The sequence below is a fragment of the Poecilia reticulata genome, chromosome 16 (genome assembly GCF_904066995.2).
Source record: "Poecilia reticulata chromosome 16, P_reticulata-male-v2, whole genome shotgun sequence".
Classification (NCBI taxonomy): Eukaryota; Metazoa; Chordata; class Actinopteri; order Cyprinodontiformes; family Poeciliidae; genus Poecilia; species Poecilia reticulata.
The window spans coordinates 28,685,161-28,703,398 of NC_088845.1; the positions used below are offsets into that span (position 1 = coordinate 28,685,161).

At 39.5% G+C, this 18,238-nt stretch overlaps 2 protein-coding genes across 10 annotated transcripts in view; one reads left to right on the forward strand and one right to left on the reverse strand.

Moving 5' to 3' along the window:
• The window catches only part of usp45 (ubiquitin specific peptidase 45), a 41,301-nt gene extending 34,501 nt beyond the window's left edge, over positions 1-6,800 (forward strand). For 2 of the 3 annotated variants that reach the window (XM_008431891.3, XM_008431892.3), the window contains exons 14-18: positions 720-1,392; positions 2,314-2,411; positions 2,530-2,616; positions 3,305-3,449; positions 4,415-6,800. In XM_008431891.3, the coding sequence (XP_008430113.2) occupies positions 720-1,392; positions 2,314-2,411; positions 2,530-2,616; positions 3,305-3,449; positions 4,415-4,545 (1,134 nt within the window). In that variant the 3' untranslated portion in view covers positions 4,546-6,800. The remainder of the gene's footprint in view (positions 1-719; positions 1,393-2,313; positions 2,412-2,529; positions 2,617-3,304; positions 3,450-4,414) is intronic. The other variant, XM_008431893.3, reaches the window with a different exon arrangement.
• A 2,085-nt stretch (positions 6,801-8,885) lies between these two features.
• On the reverse strand, positions 8,886-17,200 carry LOC103478232 (uncharacterized). Of its 7 annotated transcripts, none has more exons than XM_081597416.1 (9): positions 16,718-17,200; positions 12,113-13,694; positions 11,948-12,032; positions 11,700-11,789; positions 11,450-11,598; positions 10,959-11,273; positions 10,618-10,857; positions 10,388-10,457; positions 8,886-10,286 (listed from the first exon to the last, which is right to left on the reverse strand). In XM_081597416.1, exon 2 carries the CDS (start codon positions 13,684-13,686, stop codon positions 12,565-12,567), a length of 1,122 nt encoding a protein of 373 aa, XP_081453542.1. In that variant the 5' UTR covers positions 13,687-13,694; positions 16,718-17,200; the 3' UTR covers positions 8,886-10,286; positions 10,388-10,457; positions 10,618-10,857; positions 10,959-11,273; positions 11,450-11,598; positions 11,700-11,789; positions 11,948-12,032; positions 12,113-12,564. The 7 variants fall into 7 exon arrangements, with proteins under 7 accessions (XP_081453542.1, XP_081453541.1, XP_081453540.1 ...); XM_081597415.1 differs by having other exon boundaries at positions 11,700-11,792; XM_081597414.1 differs by having other exon boundaries at positions 11,700-11,806.
• Positions 17,201-18,238: the final 1,038 nt, after the last annotated feature.

The window sequence follows — 18,238 nt, forward strand, 5'->3', positions numbered from 1 at the left end:
CTTTGCGGTCTATTAAAATTTGGTTGCTTAAAACGGTAAGCTTTTTCTAAACTGCATAGAAAAGTGTGGAGTTTGAGTTAATAATTATTTCCTTGTACATAAATAATTTTGTGCAAGGACACTCATGGTGAAAAAATACTATTATTTCCAAATATTTCTATCTACCCGGCCACCCATTCTTTTCTTTGTTTCCTTCTTTTCTTTCGATATTTCTTTCTTAATTAATTAATTTACTTACTTTAATTACTTACTGTCGTAGTATAATTACTTACTTATTTTGCTTATTTAATTACTTACTTTACTTATTTACTCAACTTAGTAGCTTAGCTTGCTTAGTCCAGGATTGAGATTGCTATAATCTATAAAGTATAAAATGTACATATCAAAATTGTCCACAAGTAATTAAAGCTAAGAGCTAATTACTTTCACCTTTGGAAAAATAACAATATTTTTATTCGCCCTGCATCTTTTTTTTTTACAAAAACAAATGTCCTGAGAATCACATCATGTTTCAGAAACATTTATAATTGTGATTAGCATACATTTCTATGATTTTGTTGTTGTTAAAGTATCTATGAATGAAGCTCACAATCCTGCGATATTGCTGTTTCAGAAGCTCAGCACTAGAATTGAAGGATTAACTGTCTCAGCTGCTCATTTTTAGAAAATGGCCAAATTTGTGAAAGGACCTGACTCACATTTTGTTACTTCTCTTCCAGAAGCAATTCAACAGACGACCGTCCAGCTCCGTGGAGGAGAAGGGAGCGGCCTGCTGTGCCGAGCGGGCCGAGGAGGAGGCGATCGCCGGCGGCTCGGCGCGCGGCGTCTCTGTGTGCAAGATGGCGGCGGCGGGCAGCCTGTCCGACGGCAGCGAGAGAGATTCTGGAGCCCAGGACAGCAGCAACGACGCCGACAGCGAGGCGTCCGAGAGCGAGTGGGCACCACGAGGCGGCTCCTCCGGTCACGGCCACGCCTCCACCCCGTCGTCCACCTCCACCCTCACCCCGTCCCCCACGCCTGCCTCCTCCTCCTCCCCCGCATTGTCGTCAGCTTCCGCTAAGCAGGGCGGCGCCGTGGAGCAGCTGGTCACCGCGGTTTCTAAAGTCAACCTGGGCTTCTCTTCTGCGGGGGACACGCCCGCGTCGGGTCACTGTCCCCCTGAGGAGCAGGGCGACGGCCAGAGCCGAGACCAGCTCCACCACTACCACCACCACCACCAGGGGGCGTTCCAGGCCCTGTCCCACAGTTACACTCCTACCTCCAAAGAATGCTCCATCCAGTCCTGCCTGCACCAGTTCACGTCGGTGGAGCTGCTGATGGGCAACAACAAGCTGCTCTGTGAGAACTGCACCGAGCGCAGGCAGAAGCAGCTGCGCAAGAGCGGCGCTGCAGGTGAGACCCAACGCCCGGCACGCCCGAGTAGCTCCGTGTTCATAGCTCTGCAAAAACAAAAAAATCTTATCAGGTATTTTTGGACTAGTTTATAGTACAAACATCTTAGTTTTGTCTCTAGAAACTAGACCCAAATTCATTGATAAAATTGAGTGTTTTTGCAATAGGTCACTCCTCTTTCTTCACTTATCTGGCGAATATGTGGAAGAATGTCTCCTGTGGCTAAAAAAATATATAAACACATGATTTTTAGCAATAAAACCAGTCGAAGTTACACTTTATAACTATAACATACTTTAAAGGAGTTCTGCCAATGTAGATTTCCTCTGTTGTTGGTGTTGAACGCTGAAAAAATACGAAATCTCACCGAGTACTTTTGGTCTAGTTTCTAGAGAGAATATTTTAATACACGTGAAATGAGGCCAAATTAACTCAAAAGTAGTTTTTCAGCAAGATACAGGAGCTTGTTTTATGTCAATAATTCCTTAATATTGATGAAAAAATTCTAGTTCCATTGGCAAATTATTTTACATATAACAAGACATTTGTCCCATGTCTTTAAAAAAATCTGCCAGTTGAACAAGTATTTTTTCATCAACATTAAGGAATTATTTACTCAAAATAAGCTCTCAAATCTTGCTGAAAAGTTACTTATGAGTTAGTTTTGTCTCATTTCACGTGTACTGGGATATTTGCACTATAAAGTCAGTAAGATTTTTTGTTTTTGCAGTGAAGTAAGAGTAGATCTGTGATATTGTCAGTAGGATGGTTAATCTGGTGGTCTGCAGCCCTGAACTGTGATTCTTTTACAGAGATTACACTCTGAAACAGGATTATTATCACTGCAGTGTCAGATGAAGATTTCAACCTCCACGTTTTACACTTAACTTCAGGCTCTTCTAACACATAATATTTCCACAGATAAGAAGATGGAGAAGATTTACACCAGTGCCAGGAAACAGATGCTAATATCCTTGCTGCCTCCTGTCATCACGCTGCATCTGAAACGCTTCCACCAGGTAGGACGCCTCCTGCTCATCTACGGCCGTTAGTGCTGAAATGTGGTATATATATATCTTAATTCTGTGTGTGTGTGTGTGTGCGTGCGTGTGTGTGTGTGCGTGCGTGCGTGTAAAGGCAGGGATGAACCTCAGGAAGGTGAACCGTCATGTCGACTTTCCTCTCATCCTGGATCTGGCTCCCTTCTGCTCTGCGTCCTGCAAGGTAGCATCATATTTCCATATCTCAAAAATTCACTTATTACTCATCTTTAATTGGTGAAACATCAATTATTTTGTATTTGTTTGAATCTACCAAGGAAATCTTTATTTCAAATAAGTCAAACTCACTTTAGATGTATTTAGTCACCAAAAGACAAACTAGTAAATTAGCAAAAAAAACATGACCGGCTGTGAAAGCCACTCTAAAAAAATGTAATAAATAAAAAATTATGAGAATAATGAGAATAAAGTCAAAATATTCCGACTTTATTCATGAAATATTATGACTTTATTCTCATGATTTTATAACTTTATTAATTGTATGATTTCTCATGATTTTTTAATTTTTTTATGGAATGGCCTTAACACTCTATCTTAGTAATGTCAGTGTGAATTTGTTGGTGACATCAAAATCACTCACTGTATGGTGTCTTTATTTTTATGTAAAATTCCTGGTTAGGTTACAACCATATAAACATTCCTTTAATAAATTAACACAACATCATTCCAGTCTCTAGCGCCACAAAAATCTGTCATTTTATTGCCAATTTCCCTGTGGCGTCTTTGTACAACGATAATAAACTAAGACTTGAGTCTACATCCGTAAGTCTAATGTCTTTGCTCAGACTTCATTTCAGACTTTTGCTCAGTTTTTGTGTCTTTCTTTCTTTCTGTCCCTGCGTGGTTTCCAGAACCTGGCTGCCGGTGAGCGCGTCCTCTACAGCCTGTACGGGATCGTGGAACACAGCGGCTCGATGCGGGGCGGCCACTACACTGCCTACGTCAAAGTGCGAACCCCGCAGAGGAGAACGGAGCAGCGCCACAAGAACCTGTCAGGTCAGGGGTCAGCTTCTTTACAATCTGGCATTGTTTTGTGGAAACCTAGTGAAAGTGGCATCTTTTTTAATTTATTTTTGTCCCTTTTCACTCAAAGAAAACTGCACGTATTGGGAAAGGTCACGGAAACCCGAAGGAAGCAGGCGTCCTTAGAATAACGTGATGTCTTCTTTGTTCAACTATAAGAGCTGCTAATAAAAGCTCATCTGTCACAGTTTGTTCTTCTCTCCGCTCCAGCTGCTTTCCTTTGAATTTTAAAACGACGAAGTCAGTGCGAGCGCCACGTTCTGAAGTGCCAGGAAAACTGGCATTTAAATTGTGCCTCGTGTGCCAGGTCAAACCATCGAAGGCTGGAGACTCAAACAGAGCCGAGGTGGCATCCACAAACTTTAAAACAATGCTCAAGGCCACCGATGAATGACTAATATTTACACTGTGTCTCTTTTTTTGGGTAAAACCAAAAGGTTGCCTTCAAGTAGTTCATTTCAAAGGAGATTTAACAAACGGGATTGCTTCACTTTGTATGGAAGGATGTGTTTGAAAGACCTTTGCTCCTCTGTTCTTTTTAGTTCCATCCCATTACCAGGTTTTTGAGTGTGATTCGGTAAATAATGACACTTTTAATGCAAAGTTGCTCTAAAAGTTGCATTAAAAGTCCATTAAAAGTGCCAACTTTGCATGATTTTGTAAATAATGACAATTTAATGCAAAGTTGGCATTTTTATTGGACTTTCAATGCCACTTTTAGAGCAACTTTGCATTAAAAGTGTCATTATTTACCGAATGACACTTCATGATAACTGTCATAAACATTCATAAAGACTCCTACCATGACATAACAGATGTTATGTCATGTTTTTGCCAGTGTCATGTCAGTCTTATGCACACCCCTTCAAATAAAGTGTTACCAAAGTCATTATGTAAACTCCAGATGTCAACGATGCCGACGCTTTCCATGTTTCCAGGTGCAAAGGAGGCCGGCGGCAGCTCCCAGGGCCAGTGGGTGTACGTCAGCGACACCACCGTTCAGACTGTACCCGAGTCCAGAGTACTCGGCTCTCAGGCATACCTGCTCTTCTACGAGGAAATGCTGTGATCCTCCGCATCGCTCTACTTCTTTTGATCTATTTTTGGTATTAAAAAAAAAAAAACTCAATACAGCTCCTCATGCAGTTCGAATACAGGAAGACAAGAAAAAAAAAAAAAAAGGGAAGCATTAGTCTCGTTAAACGGACATTTTCAAACACAGAAAGGATATGCAAGGAAAAAGAGAAAAAGTAAATGTCGACATCATCTGGATTTTACCTAGAATTTCATTTCAGAACCTGAATTCAAACCCCCGTCTTCTGAGAGCGAGCTTAGGAGAAAGACTTTGGAGCTGGTTAGTATTTCTAATTAATCTCAGTCTGAGTACCTTGCTGAAGGTATAAAACGCATGATGGAGTTTGCTACCATAAGGAACTAGCAACTAGCAGAATCAATGCATGCCTAACCGCAGTCTGCACTGACTTGTTGATGTCGATACATTGTGTGTCAGAATGAAAGAGCGAAAGACAAATGAATGTAGCTGAAAGGTGCTATGTCTATCAGTTTGGGTGGTTACAGTAAATATATCAGTATATTTCGTCTATGTTGTCTCCATGTTTATGCTAGTCTGAATTACATGATAATGTTGCCAAGTTGCTCTTCCAAGTTCTGTTCGTCTGCAGCTCCTTTAACGCTTGTATCCCATCATGCACTTGCGAGAGGAGAATCGCCGACTGTTTTTGTGGCGCTGTGGTCTGGTATGGGATTAGCTGCTGCTGCGCTATAAATTTCAAGGTCACTGGGTTATTATGGCATTTATTCAAGAGTTATTGTAAGAAGAACACAGGGTCCAATTTTGTTTGTCGTTCAGTAATGCTGGCAAAATGGCAAAAAAAATGTCATTTTTGTTAAGCTAATAGTCTTCAGTTTATGTTTTGAAAAATTCAAAATGAATAAATCAGCAATTTTACCTCATATTTATTTTAAAATATGATTTATGTTGATTAGAGGTATGTGTGTGGCTGTTTGTCCCGCCTTGCGAAGAAAAACCTCACATTGAGTCATTATGTGTTTCATCAGCAGGGAAACAAATAAGACTGGGAAAAAAAAGAAATAAAAACGTTAAGTCTGCTTCCTTCTGAAACAACTTCTGTACTGAAGGCTGTTTTTAATTAGTGCAACCTGGTAACACTCCGGTGTGGGGCTATTGCGTGTCACCATCTGATTACTGATTGGTCGAGTCTGAAGTCTGACGACTCCTCTCATTTCTTGATATCTTTTTACATCTATTTTTTTTCCTTTCTGCTGTACAGCAAAGACAAGACAATTCATTAGGAGACAGAAACATATCAAGTAAATGTAACAAGTTCTTGCGTTGGCAATATTGAGAACCCGCAAATATTGCTAAAATCTAATATTTTCATTAATAGCTTTGCCCGTTTACCACTACAAGCAGCTGTCGGCGAATACTGATGGAAACTGCTACACATAGCACCTTTTAAGAGCAGTTACTCTGTAAGCCTATTTGCTTTTTATTTTATTGGAATGTACAAATATCAGACTTTCTGTGATCGAGTTTGCCAAAGACAGGTTTTGCGAAACAGGCGAGTCGTACTTTATTTATGCATACTATTGTGAGGTCACCAGTTCAGCAGCATCGCTCAAGCAAACATGAACGGCGTTCGTGAAATCAACAGTACCTCATCTGCCTTCATCGGGTGTGGATCCTGCTGTAAACTAAAAGCACGCAAGGATATAAATGATGTGTTTTACAGAGCAACAGATGTAATCTTCCTCCATGGCGTCACGGGGATGAGAGCAAAATTAAACATTCTTCATATCAATTTAAAGAAATCCGTGAAGGCTGGTTTGGGGAAAAATGAATGTACTGTCTAATTTTGGCATCAGGATTTTTTTTTTCTTCTCGCTTTGCTCGCCAATCATTTGCCACAAATGTACAAAGAGCGATCAGACTATCGGGTCACAACCTCGAGTTTAAAAAACAAAAAGAAAAAAGGATGAATTCAGTGCCTCTGCCTTCATATTAACAAACTTGTGTGTGATGATAAAATATTTGCAGAGTTTAATTTAAACAGGGACGTATGTGTTTTATGTACAGTATAAAGATTTCTGTCGGCAGAAACAGTACAAAGTATGTGTATTTGTATAAAAGAGAGTTAAAAACTCATGGTGCTTTGGGTGTGAAAGATTTACCCCCCTGGAATTGAAAGTGAGAAAAATTGAAATTCTGTAACGCTTCAATAAACGTTTTGGAATGAGTAATAAAACACATTGTATCGAAATAAATATGATTTATGAACTGTACAGTCTGCAGGACTCCTTTATTTTTCACATTCCATCTTTTTGTGGAACAGTGCTAGCTAAAGAGAGATCAAAACAGATTTTATGTTTCCTACTTTGAAACTGTTGTCATACCGTTTTTGTTTTTTTTTTCTGTCCGGGCTGTCAGTGCACATCCCGCCGAGCCTCATCCCGCCCATCGTGGCCTGTTCCCGGCCATGACGGGTGCAAAGCAGCACTGCTTCGGAACATGTCGCGAGCTGGTGAAGAGGAGGTGGGTGTGGAATCATGAAAAGGGCAACGTCGAAAAGCATCGCCCCGCGTGTCCTCTTGACTCCTCGCGCGCGGTGACGTGCTTGTCACACAACTGGAACATTGGGACCGGTTGTCACGCGGCCACCAACGAAAACGGCAAATCCCTCCTGAAATGTGTTTCTGTCTATTTTTTTATTTATTTTTTAAAGGGGGCAGGAGGGCGTGTAGCTGGAGGAGATGCTGCTGAGGCGTTTGACGTGATTTAATCTCACTTAATGAAATGTGCCTTCTTCTCTCCCGCCTCTGCCCACCCCCCAACATTTTGTGAGACACTGGGATGAAAGTAATAAGGTGCTGCTGGAGTGCTGCCTTACCAGCAGTGGAGGTTAAAATTGTCTTCTTCACCATGCAATCTTCGGTCACTGTCGGCCTCACCTCGGCAGACGCAGGCGCCCAGCACTCAACACATTTTCTCATGCTAACGTCGACAGCTTGGACTGCACGTGCCTGGGGCTTTGTTCTTCTCCGGGTGCCGTTCACCACGAACACAGCTCAAGATAGCATCGGACAACACCTGCAAAAATCCTTTATCAAAGGTTGGCAAGTGATTCTTTTAAGACTGCTGAATAATATTTGCGTGATACATTTAGTGTAGATTAAAGTTACAATATGTAACTTTTGTATAAAGAAAAATAAATATAGGTAATTTTCATATTTTCTTGACTTGTTCAATCTGTCACCGTGTTGTGACAGTATGGTATGAGGCAGATATGTGAAAGGATCTATCTTATGACCTGTAGAGGGAGGGCAGAGGGCAGAGCCTCTTTTTTTCTTGTGTAGCGTTCTGAATGGCGGCCCTGTGGTGCACGTCATCAACTTTTCTAATTTAAGGACTGGAACTATGATATGTTGATTGTGTTTAGAAATCTGAATTGCTCTGGTTCTCCTGTTGCTTAAGCAAATCTATTTAGCTTTTTGTTTCAAGAAAAAAATGCCAATGACAGCGAAAGGTCTGACTAGGACCCACAATACTAATCCAGTCAATATGTCAGATATCACAAACATGACTCTAGCAATACATTTTTATTACAGGCTAAATGTGTCTTGGGCATTTTAATTCTTGATATTTTTTGTTCAATAGCTCTCTTTTTTTTTTTTTTGTAAATTTGATTCTTGGTCTTTTATTTTTGGCCAGTGTTCACTAATTTAGGATAATTTGTCCATTATCCTAAAGGTCTTTTCACACCCATATTTCCCATGTGTTTGTCCTTTATCTCTTTTCATTCACCTCTCCATGCCCTTTTGATCCCTTCCAGGAAAAGTCTGTATAGTTCAGTTTAATCTGTTCCTTTAGACTCCGTGGTACCAGTAGGAGCGTGAGAAGAGATTATATATTTGATGTGGGCTGTAAATACTGAGGCTATTTTTAAAACATAAATGATCAAACTTACATGTCTTGTTTGTTTTTATATGACTTAACCTCATATATACTGCTAAAAAAAAATAAAGGGAACACTTAAACAACACAATATAACTCCAAGTAAATCAAACTTCTGTGAAATCAAACTGTCCACTTAGGAAGCAACACTGATTGACCAGACAAGGGTCCCCGTTGTCAATCAGTGTTGCTTCCTAAGTGGACAGTTTAATTTCACAGAAGTTTGATTTACTTGGAGTTATATTGTGTTGTTTAAGTGTTCCCTTTATTTTTTTGAGCAGTGTAGTTTGTTTGTACCAGGCTTCACACCAATGAGTTGAAATAGCATTAAAAATAAATCAAATGATTGTTCTACTGCTCTAAAGCAGATTTAACATAAATGATCCAAATCTGATATCTGAATAAAACCAAAGCAGTGACAGGCAAAAAAAGCTTTTATTGCATTTGCTTACAACTTAACGTTATTTAACTCAATGATCATCTTAATTAGTTGTTATGCTTTCATAAATCAAGTGAAAGTTGCATACAAGTATAAAACAGAATACAATAAGCCCAAAAATTCACCATTACATCATAATACATAGAAAACACCTGACACTGCAAAATATATTAAATTTTTTAAAATATCTTCCTCATGCTTTCACAAATCAAGTTACACACAAGTATAAAACAGAATACAATAAGCCCAAAAATACATGTATCATTACATCATAATACATAGAAATAACCTGACACTGTGAAATATGTTACATTTTTTAATCTCTTCCTCCAGCTTCTTGTCTTGTAAATAAACACCGTGATTTTCACACTGTTGTGAGACTTTTCTTTAGCATTGATGTCTGTTAAATATAAACTTAATCTTTAAGTGTATACATTTGTTCAGTTTTTACTCTTCAGAAACCAACAAAATGTGTGTTTTTGCACTGAGCCACAATACTCTATTGTAATGACATCAGATTATGCAGCATATCTTCTTCATTCCAAACATTACATAAAAACATGCCACCATGATTTTTTAACAATATTATTTTCTGGACAGGGCAAATGAGCTGAACACATTCTTCAACAGGTTCAGTCCAGGAACAAGATCATCATCATCATCATCATCATCATCCTCTCCCGTCTCCAGCCAAACTGATATCTGATCCTCTTCTGTCCCACAGCTTTCCTGTCAAAACCTCAGATGTTCCATCTTCCACCTCAGTCATGGACTCTTCTGCTTCCACAAGTTTGTCTTCAACCACATTAGGAGACGCTGCTGCTCCCTTTGCCTCCACCTTCAACTTTTCTGTATCTAGCAGTCAGGTGAAGAGGCAGCTGGAGAGGCTGAACCAGAACAAAGCTGCAGGTCCAGATGGCGTCAGTCACCGAGCCCCTCTTTGGGATTCGGCAGCATTTCTTCAACCTTAGTGGTTTCAATGAAATGAAACGAAAAATGTAAAAAGATCTTTAAGTTTAGCTTTTTCTGGGCCGTTTCACCTGTTTGCAGCTCGTTTTCCTGTTTGCTGCACGTTTACAGTTTTAGGCCAGTTTCTGATCAAGTTATCTCCTCAACCTTCACCATAACCCGTTACAACCAGTAGATCAGCAGATAGACGAAGTGACCTGCTTTAATTGTTGGTCAACTCATGCTTGGTTTGTTATTGAAGGACCTACTTCACATGGTCTCTGTCTCTTCATTCTGTGTCCTCAGGTGTCCCCCTGATGCAACAGGAAACTCCATCTCGGGATTTCCAGCAGGTTTTTCTGTGTCTCCTCAGTCCTCTGTGTCTTCTCTCTCCTGATTGGTCCAGTGCTGTTGTCTAGTCTCAGTGATGCTGGAGAATCAACACATGATCAGACACACATTCCTTAATCTCTGTCTACATAACAAATGATTGAAAGAGACTTTCTGATCAAGTCATCATCATGTCCTCACCTTTTCCACAATCTGTCACAACCAATAGATCAACAGGTGGAGCAGGTCTTCTGTTTTAATTGTTGGTCAACTCAAGTCATGTGACATGAGTTGATTGAGAAATAAAATAAAGAGAAAAGATAACAGAGTTAAAAAAGAGAACATGGACAGAAGAAAGAAGAGTTTTGACATTTGACCTCAATTTCATCCATATTTAAAATTGTTAGCTGGGTAAAAATAAGTTTTCTTACTTTTTTTCATCAACTGGGTTCTCTTATCTTCCTCCACCTTACTGGTGGTGTTGTAGGTGGAGGTTTACAGGCTGATGAGGATCCACTTCACATAATTTCCGTCTCTTTATTCTGCACACGTCCTCAAGTGTCCCCCTGTTAAACCTTTGGATTTCCAGCAGGATATTTTTTCTGTCTCCTCAGTCCTCTGTGTCTTCTCTCTCCTGATTGGTCCAGTGCTGTTGTCTGGTCTCAGTGATGCTGGAGAATCAACACATGATCAGACACACATTCCTTAATCTCTGTCTAAATAACAAATGATTGAAAGAGACTTTCTGATCAAGTCATCATCATGTCCTCACCTTTTCCACAATCTGTTACAACCAGTAGATCAACAGGCGGAGCAGGTCTTCTGTTTTAATTGTTGGTCAACTCAAGTCATGTGACATGAGTTGACGGAGAAATAAAATAAAGAGAAAAGATAACAGGGTTAAAAAAGAGAACATGGACAGAAGAAAGAAGAGTTTTGACATTTGACCTCAATTTCATCCATATTTAAAATTGTTAGCCAGGTAAAAATAGGTTTTCTTACATTTTTTTTCAACTGGGTTCTCTTATCTTCCTCCATCTGACTGGTGTTGTTGAAGGTGGAGGTTTACAGGCTGATGAGATCCAACCTGGGATGATCAGAGACATTATTGATCTGCAGAATCTGAATCTGGGATCAGAAACCAATGCTGGGTTCTCTACAATGTTTCTAAAGTTGTTTAATATTCAATGTCTGACTGATGAACAGGTGAAATTTCAGCATAAGATTTTATGGCAAAGCTTGGTTTGTTGTTGAAGGACCTACTTCACATGGTCTCTGTCTCTTTGTTCTGTGTCCTCCTGTTCCATCAGGAAACTTCATCTCAGGATTCCCAGCAGGATTTTCTGTCTCCTCAGTCCTCTGTGTCTTCTCTCTCCTGATTGGTCCAGTGCTGTTTTCTCGTCTCATTAATGCTGGAGAATCAACAGATGATCAGACAGACATTCCTTCATTTCTGTCGAAATAACAGATCACTGAATCAGACGTTCTGATCAAGTCATAATCATGTCCTCACCACTTATAGAATCTACTAGAACCAGTAGATCAGCAGGTCCTCTGCTCTATTCCTGATCCTCCTTCCATCAGCACAAAGCTCATCAAAGCTCTGCTGTTATGAAAGGACTCAATAAAAAAAAAACACAGAACAAAACAAAAGTGTCAGTGAGGAGAAAGTACAGCATAAAATAGGAAATAGATTTGAACATTGACCTCAAACTTCTGCATGTTGAACATTTTTTGTTGTGTAAAAGTACATGTCCTTACATTTTTTTTCAACTGGGTTCTCTTATCTTCCTCCATCTGGCTGGTGGTGTTGAAGGTGGAGGTTTACAGGCTGATGAGATCCAACCTGGAATGAACAGAGAATCAGAGATCTGCCACCAGCAGGAGGCAGGCAGTATCATGTGAAAGTGGAATGCAAAAACTTACAAGCAGAGTGAAAAACAAAGGATCCAGAAGGCAGGAACCACATGGACAACGACGAAAGGATCCAGCGACGAGCAGCTAAAACCTGAAAGATTAAAAACTGGGAGAGTGGATTAGTAGAGGAACAGGATAGAATGACTTACTATACTGGAGAGCACTATGTAGGGAAGCACCACTATTACATCCTGAAACATGGGGGAGTTGAGAGGAAAACGCAAAGATGAAGAAAACCCTGGTGCAAGGCGATACCTCAGGCTTCCGCAGTCCTGCCAGAATCCTTACCATCTAAAATGCTAAGTCTATCAGCGGGATGAAGAAAAGCCCCGGTGTGAGGTGCTACCCAAGTCTTCCTCAGGCTTGCTAGAAAGCCATTGGCTTTAACAAAAAACAAAAGAGAAATGATGATGTTCTAATGTGACTTCCCAAATAGGTCTTCAGTTTTTACGGATCCCAATCTAATCAGAGTCACTTGACAAGACGTAGCGAGGTCTAAACCACACGTATCTGGAACTCGCTCTTGCTGTAATTCCACTAGATGTTGAAGGTATTGGTTCCTCTTCTACGTCCTCTTCAGTCTCCATCCAGAAATACGAGTCAGGGGATGGAATTGGACTTTCACATTGTATTGAAGGTGAAGAACTGAAAACACAGGGTGACAGAATGGGATCTTCACAGTGCGACAATGATGAGGGACTGAGGACAGGGGATGACAAACCAGGACGTTTACGCGCCATTTCACAAGAGGGACTGAGGACGGGGGATGACAGTCCAGGATCCTCACACGACGTCCATGGTGAGAGACATCTCCATGCCACCTTTCTGAGGGTGCTCTCCAGGACCTCTTCCCCACTGGCATCATCACTATACTTGGTCCTCTTGGCTAGGGGCTCCTCTTCAGCTTCACTGTCCTTTGTCCTCTTTCTGTTTGTGCCAGTCACAGATGTCACATGAGCCGCGTCCTCTTTCAAACCTACCTGAGGATGTTGCAAGGTACAGACAGGTCTAGATTTCTCTGGACGCAAAATGGGCTCTTCCTGGTGGTCAAGTCCAGATGTGAATTCAAGTGAAGTAGAGGGAGCCGTGTCTTCTCGAGGCTTCTGAGCCACCCCCATGACTTGTACGTATTTGAAATTTGGGGGAAGAATCTCAAGAAGCTGTGACGCAACATCGGCCACCGTCAGACTACTGTCAGCGGAGCACAGCTGATGAACGGTCGAATTCAGGAGTTTCAATGACTGTTCAAGCACCTGTATGCCCCACAGGAATTTAATGTTTGGTCGAAGGACCTGGACAACCCGAAGTCGGGATTTAATGCCATCCTGGTCTTCATTACCTACCTCGTCTTCACTGGAGCTGGTAGTAGAGCTACCACTGGAGCGGATAGTACAGTCATGACCTACCTCGTCTTCACTGGAGCTGATAGAAAGGTCCACAGACTGCAGAGGTGTACTATACCTCGACTCCTCTCCGTGGTCTTCAGAAACCATGTCAGTTTCATTTAACCACACCTTACCGTGTTCCTTACCGTTGTCTGGAAGTCCCTCCAACGTCGGGGATCCATCTGCTGGAAGCGCCATGGTATGAGCTGTGAGGGAAAAAAACAAAGCAAAACAAGCTATAAATCAGTATCTTGACCTTCACAAAAGTCCAAAGCAATGTTTAGAGGGAACACTGAAATACCAACAATACAAAAACCCAGGTTTGTGAATGTGTTTGTTTTTCTTGAATATATTTTATTAACAATATTATTGCTATGCCAGATGTGATTATACAAGAACGGCAGTTAAGAGATAAAATAAATAAAGCTTATATTTAGTCACAAAAACACAATTTTACATGAAAATCAGAACACACTCTAAAACTCAATGATACACCATCAACACTCTGACAAACAAACTTGCAGCTTCATCTTGGTACCAATCAATCACTGAAGACAACAAATCAAATTTAGACTTATTGGTAATTCATCCCTAGCCATAAACTCTTAAACTTTTGGGAACATAAATTAAAGAGCTATACACTGTGTTTAGGATTATGTGTGCATGATGCTTCAAAGTCTTATTATCACATGTTAATATTACTCCAAATGGGTCAGTTATGGCTGAAGGTAGTGTTATGAAATTCATTACATCAGTCTGAAGATCTGAGGGCTGCACACAACCCAGCAATAAACTCAGATGAATGTTAACACAATTATATTGCTCCAAATGCTTCTTTCAATATTACCATCTCCATGGAGACAAAGAACATCAACAAAATTAATTTTCTAAAAGTAATTCCCTCAAACTAAAGTTTTCCAATCACCACACCTCTATAAATATTGCTGACTCTTTCTGAAAATGCAATCAGCATGAAAATATATTAGAGCTCCAAATATGCAAAGGACCAACACAGCATTTTGTAAACAACTAATTATTCAAAGCTCCTCTTCCTTATAGAAATCAAACTAAACAACAATAAGTTTACATATAAACTAAACTACTTAGAAATAATAATTCAAGTATTAAGGTTTTATTTCAAGCAACGTATCCAAGGAGACTAAATGTGTTATTGATGCATTTTTTGAAACCTGGAACAGGCACTAACTTCTTATTCCAAATATCTGATTAAAACAAAACAGATCTTCTAAAACCAGAAATAACTTTTTAAACCACATGAGCAGTGTTAAACCCCCAAAACCCCCAAAATATTTTAACTAACAAATGAATCGCAACTGGACCAACTGGAACCGAGATCATTGTTTTTCTAATGAATTTTAACATTCAGGTAACTTCTGAAAATGATACGTCACTGAAATGCAATCAAATAAAAACACTATTTTCAATGTATCCATGGAAACTACATTTTTCAAAAAGCTGGTTCCAAAACTTCTTTCAAACCAAAACATTTGACATTTTCCAAAATTTCAAATAATAAGTCACAATACAAATTCAGTTAATTCACAAATATGTTACATCCTAAAAATGCTAATTATACCTTCCTAACCAAAGAGTCAGAATTTCCAAAAACTGAGCGCCAAAGTCATCAAAACTGATTTTAACCAACTCAAATCATGTTTTTTTTCTTTTAAAATGAGCTCACCCATGTAGGAAAACTAAACACATATATTATAGTCTGTCATTAGAAATTAATATTATGTATATTTTAAGTATTAGGCTTATTTACATGGAAAACAAACATGCTTGTCAGGGCATATTTTGAAAGTAGGTCAAGGACAATCTAGTTTTGTTCATCTGTTTTAGATCAATTATTTTAAAAATGTAAACAAAATAAGATCATCACCATAAGCATTCATGACATTTCTAGAATTAGATCTAAAAGAGGTAAAGTAAATAATTTAGGATTATTACAGGAGGCACGTGTTTTAAAAGTGTTTCTTCATTTTTTATTGAAGTCATTTTAAATAATGTCACCAGTGTATCTATGGAAACTAAATATGTTTGTCTGGACATTAAAAAAAAACAAAAAACAAAACAAAAAAACCCAAATGGACAGAAACCATCCAGTTTGCCAAGAATTGGACTCCAAAGTCGTCAAAGCTGATTTTCACAAAGAAATCATTATTTTGTTTGTGAAAATCAGTTTTGACTGATGATCACTACGACTATACATGATTCACTGCCTATTAATGGTCTATCATTAACGTACACACACTTATAATGTTTACGACACTGGTAGGAATTTTCCCTGCAATGGCCCGCCTCTGTCGTTGTGTCCTTGAGCAAGGCACTTCTCCCACCTTTAGCTGGAGTTTATTGCTGGCACGATAGAACATCTGTGGCTACAATCCATTAGCTTATTACTATCAGTGTGCGTACATGAATGAAAATCACTGATTTTATGTAAAGCGTCTTTGAGTGTCCTAATAAACCGCTAGTCTAATGTGGATACCATGGAAACCAAATATGTTTGTTAGGGCATTTTTTCAAAAAACAAACAATAAAAAAAAATAAAAATAAAGACCAATAATTGGACAGAAATCTGACTGTTTTTTCAAACCAGCATAACAATTAATATCCCAGACATTTATCTACAAATGTCAATATGCTAATACATAAGTCACCCATGTTAGCATTCCTGGCTATGCTAAAAACAAACAAATAAAACAAACAGATCAACGTGTCATATCTTGAAAAAATTGTGAAACTAAACAGTTAAAATATAGGCTATTATAAGGGTAAATACTATTCTTTAATATATATTTTAAAATAATATTAAATATTTAGCTTATTTCATTTAGCGTATCCATGGAAACTGAGTGTTTATCTGCATTTTTCAAAAAATAACGGTCAAAAAACAAGCTAATTTTCCATGAATTCGACGTTAATTTTTCTAATTTGACTATAATTAAGTAAAAACACATATATTTCTTAAATCACTACACCATAGTTTAACATTCCCGACATTTCCAGCGAAAGTCAGTTAAGAAAAAGGCTCATTAGTTAGGAAAGATCTATGCTAGCAAAGAATGCTACTTGTCTTTTTTTGTACAGCAGTCAGAATGTCTTTAAAACACACACACAAACACAAAATAAACTAAACAAGTCACTAATATCTTAGTAATAATTTGCTTTCGTTTATTAAAAATAGTAGAGGAATGGTTTTAACCTTCCAGCTGATCACCCTGATGGTGCTTCTCTTGGCCAGGAACCGTCTTCCGCAGGTTTGTTGACCACAGGCTTCTTCAGCAAGTGCGTATTTCAGCAAGTGCTTCTTTAACAAGTTTTGCTAGCAGACTTCTCGACAAGCTCAAACCTTCCGAGGCTTCAAATGCTTCTTCAGGCGTCTCTCTCAAAAGTCCCGTCGCAAAGGGGAAGAATTCAGAAGGTCAGCGTCATTTATGGGGTTGAGAACGCTAACCTCGTTTCCATGACTTTCATTGACGAACGCACGCACTGGTGCGTGAGAGAAATTGGACTACAAATAATGCAGATAATACACTGTCTTGTTTATCACTCCGTATGCTGCCACCTACTGGCCAACTGGTCTAAGTTCACAATGACATTTTTAAAACTTACACTGGTGCTACATTACAGGGGCGGAGCTATAGGGGGGGCTGGGGGGCGGCTGCCCCCCAGCCCCCCCGGGTCTGGAGCCCCCCCCTCCAGACCCGGGCCGGATGGGGGCCCGGGTCTGGAGGTGCCAGGGAGGTAGGAATGGTTTCAAGTCGCTTAAATGTCTGATTTAAGCGACTTGGCCTGACGCTGACTTGTTCCGCTAGTGCTACATTATATTTCTGCTTTCATTCTTAACTAACTCAGTTTCTGTCCTCCAAATGGGAAAACTTCTCTCTGCCATGAAGCCTGCATGGGAAGAAAAATTCAAATTCAAAATTCAATTCAAAAATACTTTATTAATCCAAAAGGAAAATTAAATGTTGTTGTAGCTCATTCATTCAGATTGTTCAACGAGTTATTGCAGATGACTGATTGCTGTTGGCAGGAATCTTTTGTAGCGGTCTGTATTACAGCAAATTTGAAGAAGTCTCTGGCTGATGATACTATGTTTTTTCAAGATGGTCTCATGAGGATGGTCAGAGTTTGCCCAGAATTTTCTTAATTTTGTGAAGAATCCTCCATCGTTTCTGTCTTCTCTCTTCTGATTGGCCCAGTGTTGTTGTCTCAGTGATGCTGGAGAATCATCACATAATAAGACGCACATTCCTTAATCTCTGCCTAAAAAAAGATAATTGAAAGAGACTTTATGTTCAAGTCATCATGTCCTCATCTTTTCCACAATATGTTACAACCAGTTGATTAGCAGGTGGAGCAGGTCTTCTGTTTTAATTGCTGGTCAACTCAAGTCATGTGACATGAGCGTCACCAGTGTAACCTGGCAGTTATTGACGGATCTGTCATATTTGCGGTGTTGCTTAAGCCACGCCTTCAAACACAGGGGATATTTACAGATGAAGGAAAGCGTTATTTATTTATTTATTTTCAGAACACAAAATTTTAAAAATAGAATTCAATCGATGTAAAGTAGTGTTACTACACACTCGTGTACAGTAGATAGCGGTATGCACCTTAAAGTTGCTTGCGATCCACCAAGACAAAAAGAAGCTGGCCTTTATGTAACTCTTGATAGTGCACAGGAAGGACACATTCTTTCCTAAAGGTAAGCTAAATA